The sequence below is a fragment of the Leptonychotes weddellii genome, chromosome 5, assembly GCF_054177405.1.
Source record: "Leptonychotes weddellii isolate Sample4059 chromosome 5, ASM5417740v2, whole genome shotgun sequence".
In the NCBI taxonomy this organism is placed as follows: Eukaryota; Metazoa; Chordata; class Mammalia; order Carnivora; family Phocidae; genus Leptonychotes; species Leptonychotes weddellii.
This window is the reverse complement of record NC_138373.1, coordinates 88126300-88152908: the sequence shown is the minus strand read 5'-3', so window position 1 is coordinate 88152908 and position 26609 is coordinate 88126300. Positions and strand designations below refer to the sequence as shown.

Sequence of the window (26609 nt, the reverse complement as noted above, 5' to 3'; positions counted from 1 at the left end):
GAGGTAGAGGTCTTTCATCTCCTTGGTTAAGTTTTGTGTTTTTTTTTAAGATTTTATTTATTTGACAGAGAATGAGAGAGAGAGAGAGAGAGAACACATGAGAAGGGGGAGGGTCAGAGGGAGAAGCAGACTCCCCACTGAGCAGGGAGCCTGATGCGGGACTCGATCCCAGGACTCCAGGAGCATGACCTGAGCTGAAGGCTGTCACTTAACCAACTGAGCCACCCAGGTGCCCCCTCCTTGGTTAAGTTTATTCCTAGGTATTTTATTCTTTTGTGTGCAATTATAAATGGAATTGTTTGCTTAATTCTACTCTCTTCTACTTTGTTATTAGTGTATAGAAACACTACAAATTTCTGTATATAAATTTTGTATCCTGCAACTTTACTAAATTCATTTATCAATTCTAGCAGTCTTTTGGGAGAGTTTTCTATGTCTAGTATCATGTCATCTGCAAAAGTGACCATTTTACTTCCTCCTGGCCAATTCACATACCTTTTCATTTTCTTATCTGATAGCTGTGGTTAAGACTCCCAGTACAATATTGAATAAAAGTGACAAGAGTAGAATATCCTTGCTCCTGATCTTGGAGAAAAAGCTCTCGAGTTTTCAGCATTAAGTATGATGTCAGCTCTGGGTTTGTCACATATGGCCCTTATTATGTTGAGGTATGTACCCTTTAAACCTACTTTGTTGAGAGTTTTTCCCATGAATGGATGTTGAATTTTGTCAAATGCTTTTTCTGTATCTATTGAGATGATCATGATTTTGATCTTCATTAATGTGATGTATCAAGTTCATTGATTTGCAAATATTGAACCATCCCTGAAATAAGTGCCACTTGATCATGCAGAATGATCTTTTTAATGTATTGTTGAATGTGGTTTGTTAGTATTTTACTGAGGACTTTGCATCTATGTTCATCAGAGATATGGCCTGAAGTTTTCTTTTTTTGTAGTGTCTTTGTCTTGATTTGGTATGGGAGTAATGCTAGCCTTATCAAATAAACTAGGAAGTGTTCCTTTCTCTTCTATTTTTTGGAATAGTTTGTGGGGAATAGGTATTAACTCTTTAAATATTTGGTAGAATTCACCTGTGAATCCATCCTGGACTTGTATTTGTTGGAAATCTTTAAATTACCAATTCTATTTTATTACCAGTAACTATTCTGTTAAGATTTTCTATTTCTTCCTGATTCACTTTTGGAAGATTGTATGTTTCTAGAAATTTATCCATTTCTTCTAGGTTATCCAATTTGTCGGCATATTGTTTTTCATAGTAGTCTCTTATAACCCTTTGTATTTCTGTGGTGTTGGCAATTACTTCTCTCTCATTTCTGATTTTATTTGGGTTCTCTTTTTGATGAGTTTGGCTTAAGGCTTATGAATTTTGTTTATCTTCTCAAAGAACTAGCTCTTGGTTTCATCTTTTCTGCATTTTTTAGTCTTTATTTAATTAATGAAAAGCAGAGCAGAAAGAATTTCCTTTCTCTACTCACCTGGGGCTTTGTTCTTTTTCTCATTCTTTTAGGTGTAAGGTGAGATTAAGATTTTTCTTGTTTTTTTTTTGAGGTAGGCTTGCATTGCTATAAACTTCCCTCAGAACTGCTTTCACTGTGTCCCTGAAATTTTGTACCATTGTGATTCTATTTTCATTTGTCTCCATGTATTTTTTTAAAAGATTTATTTATTTATTTTGAGAGAGAGTGAGCAGGGGGAGGGGCAGAGGGAAAGAATCTCAAGCAGACTCCCTGCTGAGTGCAGAGCCCTAGGTGGGGCTCAATCTTACCACCCTGAGATCATGACCTGAGCTAAATCAAGAGTCAGATGCTTAACCGACTGAGCCACCCAGGAACCCCTGTCTCCATGTATTTTTACATTTCCTTCCTGATTTATTCATTGACCCATTGATTGTTTAGTAGCATGTTGTTTAGCTTCCATGTGTTTGTTTTTAAGAATTTTTTCTTGTGATTAATTTCTAGTTTCATACTGTTGTGGTTGGAAAAGATGTGTGTATAATTTTTATGCTCTTAAATTTATTGAGACTTATTTTGTGATCTATCCTGGAGGATATTCCATGTGCACTTGAAAAGAATCTGTACTCTGTTTTTGGATGAAATGTTCTGTATGTATCTGTTAAGTTTATCTAGTCTAATGTGTCATTCAAAGACACTGTTTCCTTATTGATTTTCTACATGGATGATCCATCCATTGATGTAAGTGGGGTATTAAAGTCCCTACTACTATTGTATTACCCTCCATTTCTCCCTTTATGTCTGTTAATATTTGTTTTATGTATTTTGGTACTCCTATGTTGGATGCATGAATATTTACAATTATTCTCTCCTCTTGTTGGATTAATCCTTTTATCACTATGCATCGCCCCTTTTGTCACTTGTTATGTACTTTAACACTTTGTTAAAGTCTATTTTGTTTGGGATGCCTGGGTGGCTCAGTTGGTTAAGCGTCTGCCTTTGGCTCAGGTCACGATCCCTGCTTGTGCTCTGTCTCTCTCTGACAAATAAATAAATAAAATCTTAAAAAAAAAGTCTATTTTGTTTGATATAAGTATTGCTATCCCAGCTTTTTTTTTTTTTTTGCTTCCATTTGCATAGAATATCTTTTTTCAAGCTTTCACTTTCAGTCTGTATGGGTCCTTAGGCCTGAAGTGAGCCTTTTGTAGGGAACACATAAGATGGGTGTTGTTTTTTTTAATCCATTGAATCACCCTGTGTTCTCAATTGGAACATTTAGACCCTTTATTTTTAAAGTAATTATTGATAGTTATGTACACATTGCCATTTTGTTTATTGTTTTCTGGTTGTTGTTGTAGTTCTTCTCTGTTCCTTTCTTCTTCTCTTGGTCTCTTCCCTTATGATTGTTGACTTTCTTTAGTGTTATGCTTGGCTTTCTGTTTATTTTTTGTGTACCTCTTATAGGTGTTTGGTTTGTGGTCACCATGAGGTTCATATATAACATCCTAAGTATAGAGCAGTCTATATTAAGTTGATGGTCACTTAAGTTTAAACATATTCTGAAAGATTTTTTGCTCCCCTCCCCCATGTTTAATTTATATGTTGTCATATTTTATATCCTGTTATTCAAATTTTCTTACTTCTAAGTATGGTCTTTTCTTTTCCACTTCAAGAAGTCCCTTTAACTTTTCTTGTAATGTCAGCTTAGTGATGAACTCCTTTAACTTTTGTTTGCCTGGGAACTCTTTATCTCTTTTTTAATTCTTAATGATAATCTTGCCAGGTAGAGTATTCTTGGTTGTAGGTTTTTTCCTTTCAGCACTTTGAATATATCATGCCACTCCTTCTGGCCTGCAAAGTTTCTGCTGAAAAATCAGCTGATAGCCTTATGGGGTTTCCCTTGTATGGTACTTATTGCTTCTCTCTTGCTGCTTTTAAAATTTTCTCTTTAGCTTTCTTTAATCTTTGACATTTTAATTGTGATGTGTCTTGGTGTAGAACTTCTTGGGTTCATCTTCTTTGGGGTCTCTGTGCCTCCTGAGTCACAGATCTGTTTCCTTCCCTGAGATAGAGACTTGTTCAGCTCTTATTTCTTCAAATAAGTGTTCTGCTCCTTTCCCTCTTCTCCTTCTGGGACTCCTATAATGTGAATGTTTGTTTGCTTGATGTTGTTGAAGAGATCCCTTACCTATCCTCACTTTTTAAAATTCCTTTTTCTTCTTGCTGTTCAGCTTGGGTGCTTTCCATTACCCTATCTTCCAGATTACTGATCCATTCTTCTGTATCCATTAATCTACTGATTCCCCCTAATATATTTTTCATTTTATTTATTATATTCTTCAACTCTGATTAGTTGTCTTTTATATTTTCTATCTTTTTGTTGAAGTTCTGAGTTCTTCCACCCTTCTCTCCAGTCTGTGAACATCTTTATGATCATTACTCTAAACTCTTTATCAGGCATATTGCTTAGTTCTTTTTCTCAGGTTTTGTCTTGTTCTTTCATTTGGAGCATACTCCTCTGTCTCCCCGACTTTCTGTGTTGTTTCTATGAATTAGGCAGAAGAGCTATTTCTCCCAAACTTGAAGGAATCATCTTGTGTATGGTTTTTCCCTGTGTAGACTCTGTATCTGGTGACTTTGACTGGTTGGAACTGTAGCTGATATCAGTGGGGGCCCTAGGGCGCTCCATTCTGGAACTGCCCTAGAAGGATGCCTGGAGCTGAAGTGGACATGAGTTGAGGTGGTCTTAGGACTATCTGTACAGAGAGTGCCCTAGCAGGACAGCTGAAGTGGGTGCAGGCTAGTGGGTCCTGAGTTTCTCTACACAGCACCCTGGCAGAATAGCTGAAACTGAAGTGTAGGCATGGGCTGGGGCAGTCCCTGGGCGTTCTGCACAGAGGTGCCCTGGCAGGGCAAATGGAGCAGAGATGGGTATGGGCCAGGTGTTCTGAGGGTACTCTGCACAAGGGGCACCCTGGTGGGTTGGCTGGAGCTGAAGTGATGTAGGCCTTGAGTGTTCCAGCATGCTTTGCACTGTGTCACCTTGGCAAGGCAGTGGAGCTGTAATGAGTGCTGACCAGGGATGTCCTGTTGGGCACTATTGTGGGGCTACCTTAGGGCTGGTGTGGGTTAGGGCTCTGGGGCTCACTGACTGACAGAGAAGGCTAGCTCGGGCACCCAGACCTTGCTCTCATTCATATGGTCAAGGTGGAGGGGGAATGTAAACTGTGGTCCTCACCAGCCCCTTTGACCTGGAGAGAGTTCCAGTAGCTCCCAGCCCTTTGGCAGTGTGGTAGGGCTGGTTCCTGTATATTCTAGTTGCCTTTTTAGACTGTGGCTTTTTTGTGTGCCCCAGTACAGACAGATCTGCTCACAGTCCCTTAGTACTATCCCTCCCCACTGCAGTTCTCAGTGTTAGGGTTTTCCTTTATTACTGTGCCATTCTGTATGTGGTCTTTTACTGTGTGGAAGCTGTTCGGTCAGCACTCAGATCTTTTTCAGGAGAAGTTGCACCTATAAATAGGTGTAGGTTTGGTATCTGTGAAGGAGGTGAGTTCAGGGTCTTCCTATGTCAACATCTTGGACCAGAACTATTACTCCCTAATTTGGTAATCTTTAAAACACTTACAAAACCTGATAATTTAAGACTTTACTCAACTTATAACTTGTATAAAACACCATAGAGATTTCAGCCACATTAAGATAGTTGCATTGGCTGCCATGTTTTTCTCTCTCATGGACTGCTGTATAGATTAGGTGATTCACTTATGGTTGGATCTACTCAGTATGGTATTGATTTACCTCTACTTAAATCTAGTTAAATCCTGTACTACAGTCCAGGGTCTGCATGGAGTATGACCCTTATACCATCCACACAGAAGGAATATTCCTGCCCTTGGAGACTAGTTCCACATTATTAGCCATGTCAAATATAAGATTAATATGAGATTAACATGACTGACTTGGGAAGGAAGGCAGAAGAAACAGGCACCCTGAGGTAATGACAATACCATCTACTTGCACTATCCTAAGAGTTTAGGTGCATTATTTCTAATAATATTCATAACAACTCCTAACATTTACCTAGTGTTACTATGCTAGAAACCAGGGTAAGCACATCACATATATTAACTCCTTTAATCTTAATAACCACCCTAGGAGGGAGATTCTATTATTTTCTTTCTACCAGTGAAAAGAGTGAGATCAAAAGGATTTAGTAATTTATCTTGAGTCATACAGTTACTCGCAAGTTAGGATTCAAACCTGAACAGTTTGGCTCTGGAATTGATACATTTACCTACCCCACAAAGCCATACAAGGCTGTGGATAATCTTGTTTTACAGATAAGGAAACTGAGGCTTAGAGGGATTCAGAAACTTGTTCACAATCACAGAGCTGGGAAGTGATAGGACCAAAATTTGATCCCAGTCAGCTGCATTCCACAGCCTCTTCATCACCAGGTCAACTATGACTTCCACCCAGGAGGCCTTACAAGTGACTTTAGACAACCCTTGCCCACTCAGAGCCAAGGGCACGAGGGCAGCAACTGACGGTTTACAAATAGATCCTCTCTTACAACTGCTGGTTCACTCTGTTTGTTTCTTTATAGTGTAACGTAAGAGTAGGGGGTTTAGGTTTGAGTGTGAGTTTTACCAATTTAATTCAGTGGTAAGCATGGTGTTATCATGGGGAATAAAACACTTAGTACAGTATCTGATTTGGCACAGGTACATGCTTAATAAGTACTGAGTGATTATCATCTTAAGTGGTCACCAAAAAAGATTTGACCAAAACTTGTAAATAAATTATATCCTTTTCAAGGATGGGAAAGCAAATCTCACATTAAAATTTGCATAGGAAATCCTGTATCTAACAGGTTAATATGTTCTTAGGCAAAAAAAAGTGTGAGACATTTTTCAGTCCCCAGAATTTCTCAGTCAAGTAAAATAGATGAGTGTTAATTAAAAATGTAAATAAGACAAATCTATAAAAGAAAACAGAACTAGAAATATTTACCAAAGAACCAAAAGCATTGAAACTACACCTGGAATGTCTTAAGAAACTTTCACCAAAATTAATCAAATCAGGCTCTTGCAGTTTTTTTATAAAAGACTTAACTTTCATATTATAAAACAATGAAATATAACTTTTGTTAGGAAATCCCAATTTCTTCCCATTTGAATGCCCCCAAACTGCAATTTCAACACCACCATTAAAATCTTGGGCAGTAAAGGGCCTGCAATTACCTGATAAATTTGAAAGCTATGATGAGTCAATCTAAATAATTCTGGTTAAAAAACAATCTTGTTTCCTTGGGTGCTTTTGGTCTCAACTATTTGCCTTGACCACACACTTTATTATTTCTGTATGGAAAGCTTCTAGGACATTAACTTTATATCCGTGCCTTAAATCACTTGATATTTTAAAATGATGATACCTTTCTTCTTTGAGGTGGATAAGCATTCACGCTCTTCTTTGACAGAGATTTTACAACTCTTCATCCGACAAAAAAAGGATCGCCTTGAGCCAGAATACACATGAGTCCTTCCACTGTGGAAATTCCTGTGAACTTGCAAACCAGCTTTCATAGCAGGAGGAGGCAAGAGAACAGGTAGAAAAGAATATTTTCATATAGATGGTAAGAAATGTCAGGAGACACATTTCAAAATTATTACTTTTTATAAATTGAAAAAGAAAAATGGTTATTTAAAGCAATGACATCATTATATGGTAAACCATAAAGTGAAATACACCAAAAAGAGCATTTGCCAAGCAATCATATTTTTATAATTTATAAACACTTGCAATTTATCTTCATTTTTTCCCTAGGGATGGAAACAAAGGTAATCCAAGTGAAATGAAATTTAAAAATTTTTTTAAATGAAAAAAACCTCAACTTATAGTAGTAATCAATGGCATAAAGCATCATTATATTATAAATAATTGGTACTAAGCATTTTCAGAGAAGATAAAGGATATTTACACTTCCAAAGCACAATTATACAAGGTCTTTCATATTGAGTAGACCTAACTCATATAAGAAAGAGAACCGTCTCAGCATATAGCTGAATAATGGAAACCCCAGCAATTTTTTAAATCCCAAATGATACTTTCTTGTAAAGACTTTATTAACATATGAAAAACAGTGAATATGAAGCAATCACATACTCCCCCCTGAACAAAGCATCTTCATATGAATATATTTGTTTTGTATGTGTATATGAGTATAAGAATTCTCTATTTAGTTATATTGTTTTTTGAACTCTGAGGTTAATGATTGTAAAGTTCATTAAATTTCCTCATGATAAAACCATAATTAGCTAATTTTTCAAAATATTGTATAGCTGTGCTTTTAAGTAATAATTATATTTACATAAAAGTATGGGCATGCTGAAATGAGCACTTACTTTTGGCATCGATCAGCTTCTCTCTCGGTGAAATATCAGAAGAAGAAAGTTGCTCCTTTACTTTGGCAACATCTTTTGGATGTAAGAAGTCAAATAAGCTTTGTCCAGTCAAGCTAGCCTATTTATAAGGTAGATGTTCATTTAAAATCAGTACCATAATTTTTCTACATTTCTTCACACAACCATATGGTAAATACTGTTAAAACTGCTTTTTCTTAGGCTCAAAGATACATCTACCACTCCGTGTGACATTAACTTAGTGTTAAAAGCAGGGTGATACTTGTAGATAGAAATACATGCACACAAAACCGTATATGGAAACACACAAATCACAAATACCTAATCACTAATATTCGGTGAACTCTTGTTAACACCCCCCAATTCATTTGTTGCTTCTAAGTCATATTATGATTTACTTTAAATTTTTCTTAACCTTGGTAAAAGTAAAGAGACTGCATGCAATATGGAAGCCACAAAGTATCTGTGATTTTATGGTGTGACTCAGATTTAAAAAAAAAAAAAAATCACAGTACTATTAAACAAAGTCCAACCTAGAACACCTCCCACTTCCCATTCCACTTCTCCCAGTATGTACAGCATTCCCACGTCTATGTCTTTGCTTATATGGTCTCATCACCTAGAATTCATTACCCCTTCTCTACAAACTCATAGTTCCCTCGCCATTCTAACCAATTGGCTTTTACTCCCCAACTCCCTCAACTTGGCAGGTGAGAATTCTACCACTGAACCACCAATGCCCAACTCCCTCAACTTGAAATGTCTTCCTCCCCTTCTCTGCTCATCTTAACGCCTAAGCAGACATTCTATTTTGTATATGAAGCCTTCCCCGACCCACAGTGATCACCCCACCTTGTGAAATCCTTTATTACCTAAGTAGATATTCTTATATTAGACAGAACACATGGACCAGCTGGACAAATGGCCAAGTAGCCAAGATAGCTTGGAAGTTAGATATCTCATATTTTAAATAATAGCATTTTATAAATCAATCTACTGTGTGAACTCTATGCTTCAAAGCAAATCAGGTTTCTGAATCTGAAAAGCTAAGGACCAGACCCTACATCATGGGGATTCCAAAGTCCTCCTGAGTAGTCAGTATATCTCTTGAATGGTCTGAAATGCTAGGTCAGTGCCCAGTGGGATGAGATTCCATGTCACTAATTTGGAACTTAAATGTTATTCTGAATTGTAAGTTATCTTTGTGTGTGTGTGTGTGATGTTTTCTGTTTCCTGTTAGGAAATAGAATAATCAAGTCTTGACCTGCCTTTGTGTCCCTGATGCAGCTACAACCAGCTGCATGATTCATTTGGTTCTTACTCCTTCTGTATGTAGGCTCATAATACCTCTTCTTCTGCTATTTAACTCATTATCTGTGAATCTTATATCTCCCAAATTTTCATGTTTGGGGAGAATATAGGTGAAATTATTGGGAGTTATTTAAGAGTAAAGCTGTGGTCTATCTGATGTATATTTTAAAAGTGGCCACAGGTGCTAGTTTATTCACTCTATTGGATTAGTGTTAGTGCTAGAGCTTTTGAGTAACTAGTTCAAATTAAATGGTGCTCGGGAATGAGGAGGTAAAAGGATTCTAAAAGTAGTTAAATAAAAGATGAAGTTTAGAGTTTGTTGCCAGAGTTTAGATCAAAAGCTGTTATGCAATGCATATAACCTAATAATAAATAATAATGCTGTCTTTTGGAGGAAACAGAAGGACAGCTAACATTGTTCTGACAGTCTCAAATGTGACAGTTATTTTGTCTCTACATCGTAAGGGATAGGTGTAATCATCATTTCCCCTTTTTACATAAGAGAAAGTTGCAGCTCAGGAAAATTAAATAGCTTGCTGGAGGTCAGGAAGTGAGCACCCTTATCAGAAATAAAAATCCATGGGGTGCTTGGGTGACTCAGTCATTAAGCGTCTGCCTTTGGCTCAGGTCATGATCCCAGGGTCCTGGGATCGAGCCCCACATCCGGCTCCCTGCTCAGCGGGAAGCCTGCTTCTCCCTCTCCCACTCCCCCTACTTGTGTTCCCTCTCTCGCTGTGTCTCTGTCAAATAAATAAAATCTTAAAAAAAAAAAGAAAGAAAGAAAAACCCATAGTGTTTCCATATATTTCCATCTCTCTGGGAGTTCTAACCTAGCAGAACCTAAGCACCCACAGCCCAGGGGGAGGATAGGGTTCAGGAAGAGAACTTGGAAATATGTGTTCGTTCAAAAAAAATTAAACATTGTGTGGAAAATATCTTCAGTTTTGGATACCTGATCATAATTAAGTATTTTGGAGACTGATTTAGAAACGAAGAGAATTTTTCCTCTCTCACATCCAACCACAAATAGGAAGCCTTCTGCAGTCTAGGATTTAAAAATATAAAAGTGAATATTTTTAAATATCTTCTGTCTTTCTTACACACATTCAGATACTGTGAAAATTCCTATAGCAATAAAACAAAGTGGTCAGAGAGCTAGTAAAATCAGGACATTTTCTTAAGCTATAAAGGGATTGATGAAGAACATCAAATTGAACCCCAGTCTAAACTAGTTTTTGACATGGAAAGTTTGGCTACGGAATATTTGATTGAGATATTTTCTAATACAAAAACGACCCATCCCAAATTCTATACTGCATATAGAAACTATAAAGATATCAAAACACAGCATTAACAACTGTCCGGGGATGTGCTTAGATGAAGGGAATGTGTAGAGCGGGCACAAGGAAAAGAGAAGACATTCTACAATATACTTTTTAAATAATAAGGTGTCGCTCATTTAAAATGAAACTTAAAAAATTCTAACATCAGTTACTCCCATTGAAATCTGCCCAGTATATTCCTTGTGAAGCAACTTCTAGGGAAATGGATATATATGGACACAGGATGAGTCTAGCACCCCACTGGACATTCCCTTGATTAATTTCTACTAACTGGAAACAAACATGAGGTGAGTTAGGCAGACATATTCTAGAAGGGCAGAACCCATGTTATGTTAGGACTGAAAAAACACACTTAAAGATTAGTGAGAAAGCTTCCAAAGCATACTGTACATTTTGCTAACTTTAAATATCTTCATCTTAAAAAAAAAAAATCCTTACATTCCTATCAGAAATATTATATTTAAATTCAGCTGTTCAGATAAAAGAGCTTTTTAAAAAATTCAAAAGAAAAATAGACAAGTATATGTATGAAGAATCTTTCTGTTTAAACATGCTGCAGTTTAAAGCCCAGGAGTCATAGCACAAGATCAAGACATTTTATCACCTCCTGGGGGCAGGATAAGCCAATGACATGGTCATATTTTCCAGGTCAAATAAACCTCTAGACGAGTGAATCTGAAAACCCATGCATATGAAATGATGAGAACAGAAATGTCAAAGCATCGACTAATAATAGCTCAGTAAGCAGTAACTGGCTAATGAGCGGAGAACAGGATCCAGAAGAGAAAAGGATACAAGGTAGATGGCTTTGAAGGAGGTGGTGACGGAGGGGAACAGACCCCATGGCATAGGAGGTGAGTACAGCAGGCAGTGTAAGTTTAGGATTAAAGACGAGCTTTGCTCCATACTTTGGAAAGTGCCTATCCTCTGTCTCTACTTTCATCAGCCCAAACTAAGACACAGTTACTTAGGCAACTTATTTTTGTAGGAAGGGAGCTGTGGTGTACTAGGGAACCCTGAATGTTGGCAGCCGGAAGCAAACTGAAGAAAAGCTGCCTCCCATCCAAGTAAAACTGAAAGGACAAACACGGCTTAGACAAATATAACTCTTGACTTACCTTAAGGATTAAATGTCTGAGCTCATTATCCTGAATAAATGAAGGTCTATAATTATCTCCTGCATAAGAATTTGTCATACCTAAAAATAAGTCCAAAAGTTACGGAAAATAGAGTTGGAAACGTAGGGAACTGCGCACTGTTGCTTTTGCATTGAAGACGGTACTTTCAGCACATTCTACAACTTTATCGTAATCATTCTTTCATTATTACTAGATTAAGATGTCCTGCTTTTATACTTGCTAAGTTCTTGGATCTTATTCCCTTATACTTAAATGTGTAGACAGTAGGAGCTGGATTTCAAAAAAGAACTAGATTCTTTTTAACACTATAATAACATGCAACAGTATTCAAGAATCTAGCTAGAATTGATAATTCCGCTTCTTAAAACTGCTCCGGGGCACCAGGGTGGCTCAGTTGGTTAAGTGTCCAACTCCTGATCTCAGCTCAGGTCTTGATCTCACGGTCGTGAGTTCAAGCCCTGTGTTGGGCTCCGTGCTGGGCATGGAGCCTACTTAAAAAACAAAAAACAAAACAAAAGAACTGATTATGTGAATTACCCTAAAGAGGAAGATTGTGGAACTTTAAATCACTTCTATGGATTCATACAATTTTCCCATATGGCGCTTTAAAAATCATATGGAGATTTCTGATAATATATAAAAATGTATAAAATATAAGTGAAATAGTTCATTTTAAGCCCTTAGCACAGAGTTTATTGTATTAAAATAAAAGTCTCTAACTGAACAGCCGACAAAATGAGGAACCAGCAGGTCACGACCTAGGTAAACCTTTCAATGAGAGAAATAGAGGGAAGCGCCGAATCACATTTGCCTTAAAGGCATCCGCCCACCTCAACAGGAGAAAGCCATTCGTGGCCACAAGGGGGCGCAAGGGACAGCCCACCAAGCCAAGGTGCCTTGTCCCCAGATAACCTCCAGGCAAGGGTAATTCACAGGTAAATCAATTTTCCCTCTCTTACACTTCTCAACTCTCCTAACCCCAAGCCCCTCTTCCTGAGGACAGCAAGAAAAGTTGCTTTTGCAAGAGAAAGATGGGTTAATACCCTGAGAGGTTTTTGTTGTTGTTTTCCCCACCCTGGGACATTTTAACCACACAGTGGCCCTTGGATGAATTTGCAGCTCAAACTCACAAAATACCTAAGTGCTGGAGGAGAAAAAAACCCCAGAAAATAAAAAATACCTAATGGTCTGACTTTTTCAGACCGGTAGCACCCTTATGAGCCTGGCATAAGCAAATGAAAATCCCTGTCAGCATCTACCTTAGGTAGGTCTCCAAGAATTCCCTCAAATGATTTCTTGTTATTATAAATGACTACATAGCAACCTGGTGGGAGGGAGTTGAGAAAGAGCAGAAAGATACAGACCGAGTTCCAGACCAGGGTAGAGCCATAAATCAATTTGAGCAAGGCAGTGCTATCTGCTTGTCTGGCCCGAAGGTTGGCAGAAGTATGCTGGGGAAACCCTGTCCATGTCCATCAGCCAGAACGGGCGAGCCTGGGCAGTGAGCGAGGACGTGCTAAGGAGAAATGGGGGGTGGGCGTAAGGGCAGAGCCGAAGCCAGGCTGAGGTGTGTTAATAAAACGCATGCTGTGATATTCTGTGCATGGGCCAATGAGGGGTAACAAAATTTTTAAGATTTTATTTGAGAGAGAGAGAGCACAAGTGGGGGTTGGAGCACAGGGAGAGGGAGAAGCAGGATCCCCGCGGAGCAGGGAGCCCCATGCGATGCAGGGGCTTGATCCCAGGACCCTGAGATCATGACCTGAGCAGAAGGCAGACGCTTAACCAGCTGAACCACCCAGGCGCCCTGAGAGATAACAAACAAGGAAACATGATCACTTACCTTTATTACAGCGTTCATTAGGTTAAGATGATCAAAATCACAGTAACTATTGCTCCTGCTACCCCCACCCCCACCCTGAGTAAACTCTGTGCTTGCCCTTTATAGGTGTTACTCTTTACTCTTAACAACGACCCTACGCAGTAAATGCATTATCCCTATTTTACGGCTATGGAAGTTGATCAGAATGTGAAGTGACTTGAATAAGTCACACCGCTATTAAGTCAGGGAGCCACGCTTTGAACCCAGGAGGTTTGCCTCTGGGAGCTACATGCATGGACCACTGCACCCCACTGAGCCCCAGTAATATGACTACACATATAGAATGCCCACAGTTTCTCTGAAGGCACATGCTGAGAAGAAGGGCTACTCCAAGTGCTGTCTGCAGACCAATGTCATCAGCAAACTGTGGCAGGTGAGTACAGAAATGAAGAACAAGCATTTCTAGGGGCGCCTGGGTGGCTTAGTCGGTTAAGCGTCTGCCTTCCGCTCAGGTCATGATCCCAGCGTCCTGGGATGGAGCCCTGCTTTGGGTTCCCTGCTCAGCAGGGAGCCCACTTCTCCCGCTCCCACTCCCCCTGCTTGTGCACATGCATGCGCTCTCCCTCTGTGTCAAATCAATCAATCTTTTTTAAAAAAAAATTTTAGACACTTTTATGGAAATGTGACATTGTTGTGCCAAGCCCCAGCCCATGATCATTTTTCCAGGAATTAACTGTACTTTATAATGGGTGGGGGGTGGGTAACACTTGTCCTCCACCCAGATAATTTCAAAAGCACTATTTAAAGTTTACAGTACAAAAACTCATTTCACGACCCATTTGTCTTTAAAATAATTATATAGGGACCAAAATAACATGATCCACATGCAGCCCTCTGATGATTTGGGGTCCAGGTTTTGTGGAACAAGTTGGGTGGTCTACTCCTGTAAAGGCACTGGAATGCAGGCAGACCCAGTTGCCTTAAGTCCTCTCACTTGTGGGCAGCACTAACTTAAGGGTATGCTCAGGGTGGGTGATGAGTCCTTGACCACCTCAGAAGGGCCAATGGCAAAAACCTGTGCTCTGGTGCAAGGAATCTGCTCTGGATTTAGACAGTACGTCCTCCCTACTGAGCTTCTCTTGCTGCTCCTCCCACTCTTACTTCCACTGTAGCATTTAGCACCCTGGATTTTAATGGTCTCTACCTGGGTCTGTCTCCCTCGCCTACTGTGAATCCCAAGAGCACAGAGATCTTGTTCCTTCCTTTTCAAGTTCCCAGCACAGACAGGAACCTACTTGATGCTCGGTGCATGTTTGTTGAATTAGTTGATGGATTCATGACTTTTCCCTTAGGTCCTCCTCCCTCCGGGCATTGCGAATGTGAAAATTGTTGGGTAATTTTAGGGTTGCAATCAAATGACCTCAGTGGGGCCTGCAAATGTTCACTGCTTAAAGATTTAAGGGAAATATTGCATACAACTTATGCAAGATCCAGTTGTGGGTAAAAGAGAATCCTGTTTCACAATGGATCGTTAGGAAAATAAGACCTCCTGTCACACTCCCAAAAGGAAGCCTGCCAAGCAGTGTTCCCACACTTGCGCTGTTCTGCTTGGCATTGAAGGGATCAAGTCTGTACTTTCTTTCCCCACTGCCTACTCTCCAGATCTGCACATAGTCCGCAGGTTGGAGTACAAGGAGCCACTGTTCTACCACATGTAGAAATCTAAGGAAGGTGATTTAAATTATCTCTTTCTTGTTAAGGGGACTTCTTAAGCAGAAAAGAAAAGGCCAAGACTAGAAGAAAATTATGCAAGAAAAATATTTCAAATGTAAAAACAAACAGAGTAAAGGTGGTAGATCAACCACTTATAAAGCTAGTATGACAGTTAAAAGACAAAAGTAGTAAAATAATATCTACAAAAATTAGTTAAGGGATACACAAAATAAAAAGATATAAAATGTGACAGCCTATGTATAAAATGTGGAGAGGAGGAGTACAAATGTAGTGCTTTTAGAATGTGTTCAAGGTTAAGCGACCATCAATTTGGGTACAGTCTGCTATATACTTAGGATGTTATGTGAAATTCATGGTTACTACAACCAAAAACCTATAATACATACACGAAAAATAAAGAGAAAGAAATTCAAGCATAACACTAAAGAAAGTCCTCAAATCACAACGGAAGGGACCAAAAGAAGAAGAAAGGAATGGAGAAGAACTACAAAAACAAACAGAAAACAATTTTTAAAATTCCAGTATGTACCTATCAATAATTACTCTGGAGCATTACATTTATTTACCTTTAATCAAAAAACACAGGGTGATGCAATGGATAACAAAATAAGACCCAACTACATGCTGCGTCCAAAGAACTCACTTCAGAGCTAAAGACACAGGCTAAATATGAAGGAATGGAAAAAGATATTCCATGCAAATGAAAGCAAAACAAAAGATGGGGTAGCAACACTTATATCAACAAAATAGACTTTAAAACACTGTAACAAGAGAAGAGAAAGCCATTACATAATAATAAAGGGATTGATTCAAAAGAGGTTATCACAATTGTAAATATGCATCCAACATAGGAGCACCTAAATATATAAGGCAAGCATTAACAGACATAAAGGGAGAAATGAACAGTAATATAATAGTAGGGGACTTTAACACCCTACTTATATCAATGGATAGATCACCCAAAAGAAAATAAGGAAACAGTGGCTTTGACTGACAAACTACAGCAGACGGGATTAACAGATATACACACACAAAACATCCCATCCAAAAACAAGAGAATATACATTCAAGTGCACATGAAACATTCTCCAGAATAGATCACATGTTAGGCCACAAAACAAGTCTCAATAAATTTAAGAAGACTGAAATTTAAAAAAAGATGACTGAAATCAAACATCTTTTCTGACTACAACAGTGAAACAAAATCAATTACAAAACAAACACACAAACAAACAAAAACTGGAAAAACACAAACATGTGGAGGCCAAAAAAACCATGCTACTAAATAACCAGTGGGTCAGCAAAGAAGTCATAGAGGGAAGGAAAAAATACATGAAGATGAAAGAAAATAGAGACAATGGCTCAAAATCTCTTGGATGCAGCAAAGGCAATTCTGAGAGGGAAGTTTATAGTGATACAGACCCACCTTAAGAAAGAAGAAAAATCTCAATCTAACTTTATACCTAAAGGAGCTAGAAAAGGAACAAAGATCAGAGTGGAAATAAATGAAATAGAGACATAAACAAAATTGTTAAAACTTTAGCCAGATGCATCAAGACAAAGAATCAAAATCAGAAATGCAAGAGTGGGAAGCCTCAGTGGCTCAGTCAGTTAAGCGTCTGCCTTTGGCTCAGGTCATGATCCCAGGGTCCTGGGATTGAGTCCCGCATCGAGCTCCTTGCTCAGCAGGGAGCCTGCTTCTCCCTCTCCCACTCCCCCTACTTGTGTTCCCTCTCTCGCTGTGTCTTTCTCTGTCAAATAAATAAATAAAATCTTAAAAAAAAGAAATGCAAAAGAAATTACAACCGACACTACAAAAATGCAAAGCTATTAAAAAAGACTACAAAAATTATGCAAAAAAAAATTGGACAAACTAGAAGAAATGGGTAAATTTCTAGAAACCTACCATCTCCCAAAACTGAATCGGGAAGAATCTGAACAAACCAATTACCAGCAATGAAATTGCATCAGTAATCAAAAAACTCCCAATAAACAAAAGTCCAGGACCAGATGGCTTCACAGGTGAATTCTACCAAACATTTAAAGAAGAGTTAATACTACCCTTCTCAAATCATTCCAAAAGAAGAGAAAGGAAAACTTCCAAATTCATTCTATGATGCCAGTATTACCCTAATATGAAAAACAAAGACACTAACAAAACAAGAAAATTACAGACCAATATCCCTGATGAACACAAGTCCTCAACAAAATATTTCCAAACCAAATTTAACAATACATTAAATACATCATTCTCCATGATCAAGTGGGATTTGTTCCAGAGATGCAAGGATGGTTCAGTATCTGCAAATCAATCAACATAACACATAAAGTGAAAGATAAAAATCATATGATCACCTCAACAGATGCAGAAAAAGCATTTGACAAATTCAACATTCAGAAAAACTCAACAAAGTGGGTACAGAGGGAACATAACATAATAAATGTTATAAATGACAAACCCAGAGTTAACTTCATCCTTAGAGGTGAAAAGCTGAAAGTTTTTCCTCTAAGATCAGGAAGAAGACAAGAATGTCCACTCTCACCACTTTTATTCAATATAGTACTGGAAGTCCGAGCCATGGCAATCAGATAAGAAAAAGAAATAAGAGGCGTCCAAATTGGTAAGGAAGGAGTAGAACTCTCACTATATGCAGGTGACAAGATATTCCATATAGAAAATTCTAAAGACTCCACCAGAAAACTATTAGAACTAAGAAATGAATTCAGTAAAGTTGCAGAATACAAAATCAACATACAGAAATCCAGTGCATTTCTATACACTATTAACAAACTGGCAGAAAGAGAAATTAAGAGAACAATCACATTATCAAAAAGAATAAAACACCTAGGAATAAATTTTACCAAGGCAGTGGAAGGACTGTACTCTGAAAACTCTAAGACATTGATGAAAGACACTGAAGATGACACAAATGTAAAGACATACTGTGTGCACTTAAGATAAAGCTTTTAGTGAAACCAAGGTTTTCCATACCCCGATTAATATTCTCTCCACATACAGAATATGAGCAAGCATCAAAATTGATGCCTATAAACAAACTGATGCCTATAAAGCTGAAAGACACATTTGTATAGAATTTCAGTAGCCAACAACAGCAAAACAAATGAATCCAGGATCTCAATTACAGGGAGGACTTCACAAATCCAAGTGCGAGGTGCCTGGCTGGCTAAGTCGGTTACGCATCTGCCTTCGGCTCAGGTCATGATCCCAGGGTCCTGGGATCGAGTCCCACATTGGGCTCCCTGCTCCGCGGGAAGCCTGCTTCTCCCTCTCCTCCATGCTCATGTTCTCTGTTGCTATTTTGCTATCTCTGTCTCTCTCAAATAAATAAAATCTTTAAAAACAAAACAAAACAAATGCAGAAGCCATTTCCAAACTCACCTTTTAAAGATTTCAGGTGTTGGACAGCCATTCTTAACACTGTAAGTTTATCCAGTTTACGTGCCATGGGATTGCACTGAGGGATCATTGCAGATAGTTCTTCAATCAGGTTATTCATTTTATCTCTCCTCCGCTTTTCGGTTTGGCTATGAGCTTCTCTAAGAAGGAAAAGAACCTCCTTTATTTTTAACATCGAGCAGACTCAGAGTTAACCTGGAGGCACTGGCTGGAGCCAGAGGAGGCCCACAAGAGCACACCCACCTCCCTCCCAACTCTGGCCCTGCACTTGTGGTTCAGGGAAGAGGAGGGAGCTGCTGAGCGCAGGAATGGGGCTCATCTCTCATCCCACCCCCACCAACTACCCCTGCTTCTTCCTCCCTGTCTTATTTCCAGAAACCTTCAAGAACTAAGATGTGTCTGAGAGCTACATGGGTAGCTTTAGAACCTCCCTCAGTCTTAGAAAGCTACCCAACTCTTCCTCTTATTACAGATCACTGTTCTCCGGTATTCGCCTCAGCATCTTAACTTCATTCTCTTCCACAGCAGCTTCCCACGGGACTGCACATGTGTGCAAATCTCTCCCTCTGGGGAAAAAAAACCCCACCTTTCCCCACTCCTAGGGGTTTTTACCTTGCTACTGTCTTCTGTTCTCAGCCAGCTTCCTGGAAGATCACCATCTCCACTCTTCTCACTTCTCAAGCAGGCACCTTTCCATCTATTAAAATCAACCTTCCACAAACCCTGCCCCACTGACACTCTTTTTAGCAGAGGTCATCCTTATTTTATGCAACTCCTTGCTGATCCCTGCCTTAAATTTGATGGTACTGACATTCCTCATTCTTCCGCTGGCTCCTGTGACCATCTCCTGTTCCTCCGTCCTCCCTGCTCTGCTCAGTCCCCTTAGTATCTTTATCAGCTCTTCCTCCGTCCTTAAATAGCAGTGTCCCCAAGATTCCCCACTTGGCTCTACTCTTTCCTCACCCTATAGCTTCACCCTGAGATAGCACCATCTCTCAAAGGCTTTACAGCTGTTCATAAGCTACTTACTATTAAATCTCTATCTCGTTCATACTTCACCCCATTCCTGACCTTCAGAACTTGAACTACACACCTAAATGATTCACAAGTACTTTAAACCTCAAGTAAGCCCACACTGAATTGCAATTTACCCCATTTTATTCCTCCTTCCTCCATTACCCCTGATTTACTCCTGTAGAGTTTATCTTGGTGATATCTTGCTGATATCACTAGGCTCATTCTAGACCCTTCCTTCTTCACCCTGAAGAGCCAAATAATCACAAACTCCTATAGGTTCTAGTTCTTAAATGGTTCTTATATAGGTCTTGTCTTCCTCCCCACTCTGTCACCACCTTGATTCCTTAGGTGACAGCTCATTGCACTACCCCCAAAAGCCTTTTAACTTGCTATACTCCCAGCATCTTCCTCTTCCAGTCTATATAAACCCCGACTTCCAGAATTATCACTCTAAAACAAACAAAGTCATCTAATTCCATCGCATCAAACTGCTAACATGTATTTTCACTGCCTAAGAGGAAGGGCCAAACTCCCACATGACACCCCAAGGTTCTCCATGACCTGGTTTGTGCCCTCATTTCCAGTTTCCTCTCTCCGTGCATTCCCTACAGCTCCACGTTACTCCGCAGCAATGCCAAACGACTTGCTGGTCCTCACACATGCCAAGTCACCTCACATCTCCTCTGACTTGCTCTTTGCTAAGCTTAGAATGTCCTTCCCTTCTATATTGGAAAAATCCTCCTCCTTCTTCAAAACCCAGCTCAGTTATTCTTCCTGGAAACCATCTGTGACTACTACCTGATGAATCCCCTTCCTCTCTCAGTTGCCTCAGTATCTTTTACACTGTGACCATGTCACCAGACCTAAGTCACCATCTGTTGAAAATTCAGTATTGTTTAATACGTCACAAGGAAAGAAAAACGTTGCCAATTAACAGGAAGAGGCCATTGATAAGACCTTTTTCATAGATGGTAAAATGTAGGGGGAAAATGTATATCTTATATTTGTACCTTACATTTGAGTTAGGCTCTTTTACTCTTCACACTTAACTGTAAACATCTGTCTGTTTCCCCTACAACACTCAGATCATGGCACCTCCAGAATTTCCACAGAAGAAGAGTTTAAAAAAGACAGTCTGATGGGAAAGGAGGACATTTGCTCTGACCTGTCTTTATGGCAACTTTAAATTAGATGAAAGAAAATGTAATTTTTCCACATAAAAGAGTGGGGGAGGGGAGAACACTAATGAAAACCAATGGAGATAATATTCCCCGTCCCCCGCGTCCCCACAACCATTCACCCTTGGGTCATGTCACTCCTGGAACAAAATATGTACTTTTGATGAACTGGATGGAATTTAAATTATATGTACATTCACATAAAATTTAGTTATATACTCATGCTTTGGTCCATTCAGGAGTAATTTTTAGATTAAAATTTTATGATTAGAAGAATGTTATAGTTATCATCTTGCTAGAGTTATCACCTCTTGTTTCTACCAGTATTACGCACTAGCAACAGACACGAGCAATGGGCAGAGATGCCTGTTTCCAGGAATGCATAGCAGATGGGGTGTTCTGTCTCAGAGGTAGGGTGTTAGAGACAGGTGAGTACAGGTGGGAGCAAGGCCCTGTGGAGAACAATGAATGATGATAGTAGGAGCTAGGAAACCCAGAGGAAGGCAAAATAGCTAGATTTTGAATAAGGCACTTTACTTGAAGGAGATGCACCTGAAAAGAATTCCGGAAGACTGTATTTGAGAAAGCCCTATTTACCAGAGGCTGGTTCCATGCTTGATAATTTAGCAGCAGGGCCTGGCTCTTAATTCTGCGTACTGTTACTGCCACTTTGACCCCTGTCAGTGTTTTGTAAATCATATCAAAAACCAGAATAAATGAAGAAAAAGCAAAACTGAGATGTGGCCATGTTGCCAGATGTAGAAAAATTTTTTTTGACGTTGAGAATATGTTGAAACAATTGACAAAGAATTTATGAGGATGAATTCCTAACAATCAGATGCTCCTCGGAAGTAATTTTGATTTGTTTATGGCATGAATCAGCTTTGCTCTAGTGCTTAAAGGAAATATTTTAATAAACAGTCCCTCTAAGAAAAATTTAAAGGCACATTAAGACAAAATGTTATTCAAGTAGATAGAAAAGGTAACAGGTACCGAATGAGAAAAACCTAATATTCATGAATCAATTCTATCTTGACGTCACCTTTTACTTTGGCTAAAGGTTTGCAGGTGCAACCTTTTCCACCCACCATCTATCAATCTCAGTGGTTCAATGTACCTGAAGGACTTCACTTTTACTTGTTGTTCACCATCTTCCATTCTACAAAAAAGCAGGATAAAATGTCAAACTACAGGAAACAGCTTTTATGTAATTCTTGAAAGAAAATAAATGTGAGATTATCATCCTCTTAATTCCTATTAAGTCGTTCGTTAGAAATACTACCCTGAGCTCCTAATGACCGGAAGTGATTATTATTGTCAACACAAGTGGTAGTTCTCCTCCTAAGGCTGACAGGCACATCATCCCCAACAAGTCAACAAAAACTGTTAACTGACAATGAACAAAAATTATCTCATGCGAATCCTGAGAAATATAATTTTCATATAAATTATATTAAATAGAATAATTTTTAGACATTTGATGGCTTAACCAAAAATTTTGTATTGGCTGTTTTAAAATAGCCTAAAAATTAATGAACAATCTCAGACCTTTAATCAAAAGGAACTTATTTTGTTAAAATTTATTTTTTAATTAAAAAATATCATTGAAAACTGGAAACTCTGATCACTTGCCAATAATATTAATATTCACAGTAGTATATTCCCTAGCAGAATATGCCAAATGTATATATATGTGTGTGTGACTATATGTATATATACACACGTGTGCGTGTATGTATATTTAAGAAACGTAGTTACCACCAGACCACTACTAAAATGAAATATACTGATGGTGACAGAATACATTCCACATTAAAAAATTATGCAGGCTGAGTAGTTTTTAAAAATACATATTTTTAAAAATATATTTCCAAATGTATCAAAACAAATAAAAATAGACTCTTAAACACAGAGACCAAACTGGTGGTTGCCAGAGTCCCCTCTGGTAGATGAGGGGATGGGCAAAATAGGTGAAGGGAATTAGGAGGTACAAAATTCCAGTTATAAATAAGTCACAGGGATGAAAAGTACAGCAAAGGGAATATAGTGAATAATATCCTAAAACATCATGTGGTGACAGATGGTAAGTACATTTATCATAGTGAGCATTGAGTCCTGTGTGGAATTGTGAAATCACTATATGTTGTACACACAAATCTAATATAACACTGTCAACTGAACTACAAGAAAAAAAAACTCAAAAGAAATGGTGAAATTCAAACCTACTGTACTTATGAAATCCAAATACACTATTATTTAATGGTCCCTGGTAGAACAGAAAAAAGGCACGATCATGTATTAGCCAAACAATTCTTCTCTTGTTTGCAGCACAAACCTAGGTAATTGCAAATACTATCAAAACATTCTCCAGATTTGCTCCTTTTCATGCCTTCCTCTTTTTAAAATCTTCCTTTGGTTTCTGAGATATTACTCCTGCTTCAGAGCCATGTCTTCTCACATTTGGGGTAGGATTTCCCTCCTCCCTTTACAGTGTTTAGGCCCGAGTCCCCCCAGAGTATATCCTCAGCCCCCAAGTCTTCCCACTCCATACACTTCCCCCAGTGACTGAATTCATGCCAATCACTGCAATGGCTTTCTGAACATTAGTGATGTGTGAATCTCTATCTCCAGACCAGGCATCACCCCTAAGTTCCAGACCCTCATATCCAACTGCCCAGTTGAAGATCCCAGACTTACCATGTTCTTATTGCGTCAAAAACTGAATTCACCATCTATCCCTTGATCTGAGCATATATCATCCTCCACATAGGTAACCAAGTCAGAAAATTTGAACACTTCTTGTGTGCCTGCTCTCCTTAACATGAATTCTCTTTTAAGCATGTCATAACATGTCCTTCCCTTCCCATGCACTGCTGTCCAGGACCACTCTCTTAGACCAATGGTCAGAAAACAATCCCTAGCAAGAACTTCTCAGCTCTTTTCTCTGCCTCTTGGGTTTTCCCCCTTCAGCTCATCCTCCATGCTGTTTCCCAAGTGATTCTTTGAAAATGTAAGTCTGTACCACTTCACACCTGGTAGGATAACTATATTCTTTTAAAAAATGGACAATAACAAATGTCAGCAAGGATATGGAGAAACTGGATCCCTCACACATTGCTGGTGGGAACGTAAAATGGTACAGCCACTGTCGAAAACAGTTTTTGTGGTTCCGTAAAAACTGAACATAGGATTACCATATGACCCAGCAATTCTCCCAGGTATATACCAAAAAGAATTAAAGCAAGGACTCAAACAGATACTTGTACATCAATGTTCATAATAGCATTATTCACAGTAGCCAAAAGATAGGAACAACCTAAATGCCCACCAACAGATGAATGGACAGACAAAATGTGATATAGGGCAACCCCTGTGCAGAGTACCCCAGGACCCCTCCTTGGCCAGGCATATACCCTGCCTCAGCTCCAGTCAACACCCCTCCAAGGCATTCTCTCTACGGAGTCCTAGAACATACCTGTTTGCACCCACTTCAGCTATCCTACCAGGGCACCCCCTGTACAAAGAACTCAAGGGTCTCCTGGTCCACACACTGCTTCAGCTCCAGCCACTCCACCAGATCACCCCCTGAAAATAGTGCCCACAAATCCCAGCTTACCTTCACTTCAGCCATCCTGCCAGAGTGCCCTCAGCACATAGAACCTGAAACACTCTGACCTGCAACAGCTTTGGCTTTAGCTGTTGGGACACGGCGCCCACTGCATGGAGAGCCCTGGGATCTCCTGGGATACACCCACTTCAGCTTCACCTGTCCTGCTAGGGTGCCCTCTGTGTGGAGAGCTCCAGGATACTCCGAATAATACCCATGTCAGCTTCAGCTATATACTGTCAAGCTTCCCTCTGGGTGTAGAGCCTTGGGACACCTGGCATGCACCCACTCTAACTTTAGCTATCCTGCCAGGGTACCTGCTGCAGGGAGAGCCCAGGGACCACAATGACCTGTACCCACTTCAGCTATCCTGCCAGGGTGCCCCACTGTGTGGAGTCCTGGGACACCCAGCCCATGCCAGCCACATCTCCAGCCAGTGAAAGTCACCAAACACACAAGGTCTACATAGGGGATGACCATACACAAGATCATTCCTTCAAATTTAGAAGTAGTTATTCTGCTTAATTCATAGAAACAGACACAGGAAGCCAGGCAAAATGGGGAGACAAAGAAATACGCTCCAAAAGAAAGAAAAAGATAAAACCTCAGAAAAAAGAGCTAAATGAAATGGAGATAAACAATATGCCTGATAAAGAATTTAAAGTAATGATCATAAAGATGCGGGCGCCTGGGTGGCTCAGTCGTTAAGCGTCTGCCTTCGGCTCAGGTCATGATCCCAGGGTCCTGGGATCGAGTCCCGCATCGGGCTCCCTGCTCCGCGGGAAGCCTGCTTCTCCCTCTCCCACTCCCCCTGCTTGTGTTCCTGCTCTCACTATGTCTCTCTCTGTCAAATAAATAAAATCTTTAAAAAATAAAAATAAAAAAAAAAACTTTAAAAAATGATCATAAAGATGCTCACTGGGCTGGAGAGAAGAGTGAATGAACTCAGTGAGACCTTCAATAAAGAGATTAAAAAAAATAGAAAAAAGAACCAATTAGAGTTGAATATAGTGACTGAAATAAATACATTAGAGAGAATCAACAGTAGATTAGAGGATGCAGAATATATCAGCGATCTGGAAGACAGGCTAATGAAAAGCACACAAGCTGAATGACAAAAAGAAAAAATAATAATTAACAAATGAAGGTTGATTAAGGGGTCTCTTAGACAGCATCAAGTGAAAAAACATTCTCATTATAGGGGACCTAGAAGAAGCAGCAAGAGAGAAAGGGAAAAAACTTATTTGAAGAGGTAATAGCTAAAAACTTCCCTAACATAGGGAAGGAAATAGATATATAGGTTCAAGAAGCACAGAGTTCTAAGCAAGATGAACCCAAGGAGATCCAAACCAAGACACATAAAATGTCAAAGGTTAAAGATAAAGAGAGACTTTGGGGGCACCTGCCTGGCTTAGTCAGTACAGCATACTACTCTTGATCTCAGGGTCATGAGTTCAAGCCCCACACTGGACATAGAGCCTACTTTAAAAATAAATATATAAAGAGAGACTTTTAAAGGCAGCAAGAGAGAAGGAAAAAGTTACCTACAAGAAAAACCCTACATATAATGTATTATTTGTTTCAGAGGTACAGGTCTGTGATTCAACAGTCTTACACAATTCACAGCACTCAAAATTATCCTTCTGAATAAATTTTTTTTTTTAAAGATTTTACTGATTTATTTGACAGAGAGAGACACAGCGAGAGAGGGAACATAAGCAGGGGGAGTGGGAGAGGGAGAAGGAGAAGCAGGATTCCCGCCAAACAGGGAGCCCGATGCGGGGCTCAATCCCAGGACTCTGGGATCATGACCTGAGCCGAAGGCAGACGCTTAACCGACTGAGCCACCCAGGCGCCCCCTTCTGAATAAAATTTTATCTGGGGAGAAAAAAAAAAGAAAGAAAAGAAAAACCCTACAAGGCTATCAGCTGAATTTTCAGCAGAAACTTTGCAGGCCAAAAGAAAATGGCATGATATATTCAAAGTAGTGATGGAAAAAACCTACAACCAAGAATACTCTACCTGGCAAGGGTATCATTCAGAGCTGAAGTTCCCCCCAAAATGATTTTATTACCACTAAACTAGCCTTACAAGAAATGTTAAAGGAACTTAAGTGGAAAAGAAATGGCCATAATTAGATG

At 39.3% G+C, this 26609-nt stretch overlaps 1 protein-coding gene and 1 long non-coding RNA gene across 9 annotated transcripts in view; one reads left to right on the top strand and one right to left on the bottom strand.

Annotated features, from left to right (window-relative positions):
• BMAL2 (basic helix-loop-helix ARNT like 2) overlaps positions 1-26609 on the bottom strand; it is a 107725-nt gene that overhangs the window by 36291 nt on the left and 44825 nt on the right. For 3 of the 8 annotated variants that reach the window (XM_031036124.2, XM_031036128.2, XM_081821365.1), the window contains 6 exons: positions 21979-22020; positions 18649-18806; positions 11672-11751; positions 10163-10255; positions 7882-7999; positions 6912-7055 (listed from right to left, as the gene is read on the bottom strand). In XM_031036124.2, coding sequence (XP_030891984.1) covers positions 6912-7055; positions 7882-7999; positions 10163-10255; positions 11672-11751; positions 18649-18806; positions 21979-22020 — 635 coding nt within the window. The other 5 variants (XM_031036125.2, XM_031036129.2, XM_031036130.2 and 2 more) reach the window with 4 other exon arrangements.
• LOC115943477 (uncharacterized) overlaps positions 6962-26609 on the top strand; it is a 31769-nt gene continuing 12121 nt past the window's right edge. Inside the window, exon 1 of the long non-coding RNA XR_004078053.2 lies at positions 6962-7085. This is a non-coding gene — a long non-coding RNA (uncharacterized LOC115943477). The remainder of the gene's footprint in view (positions 7086-26609) is intronic.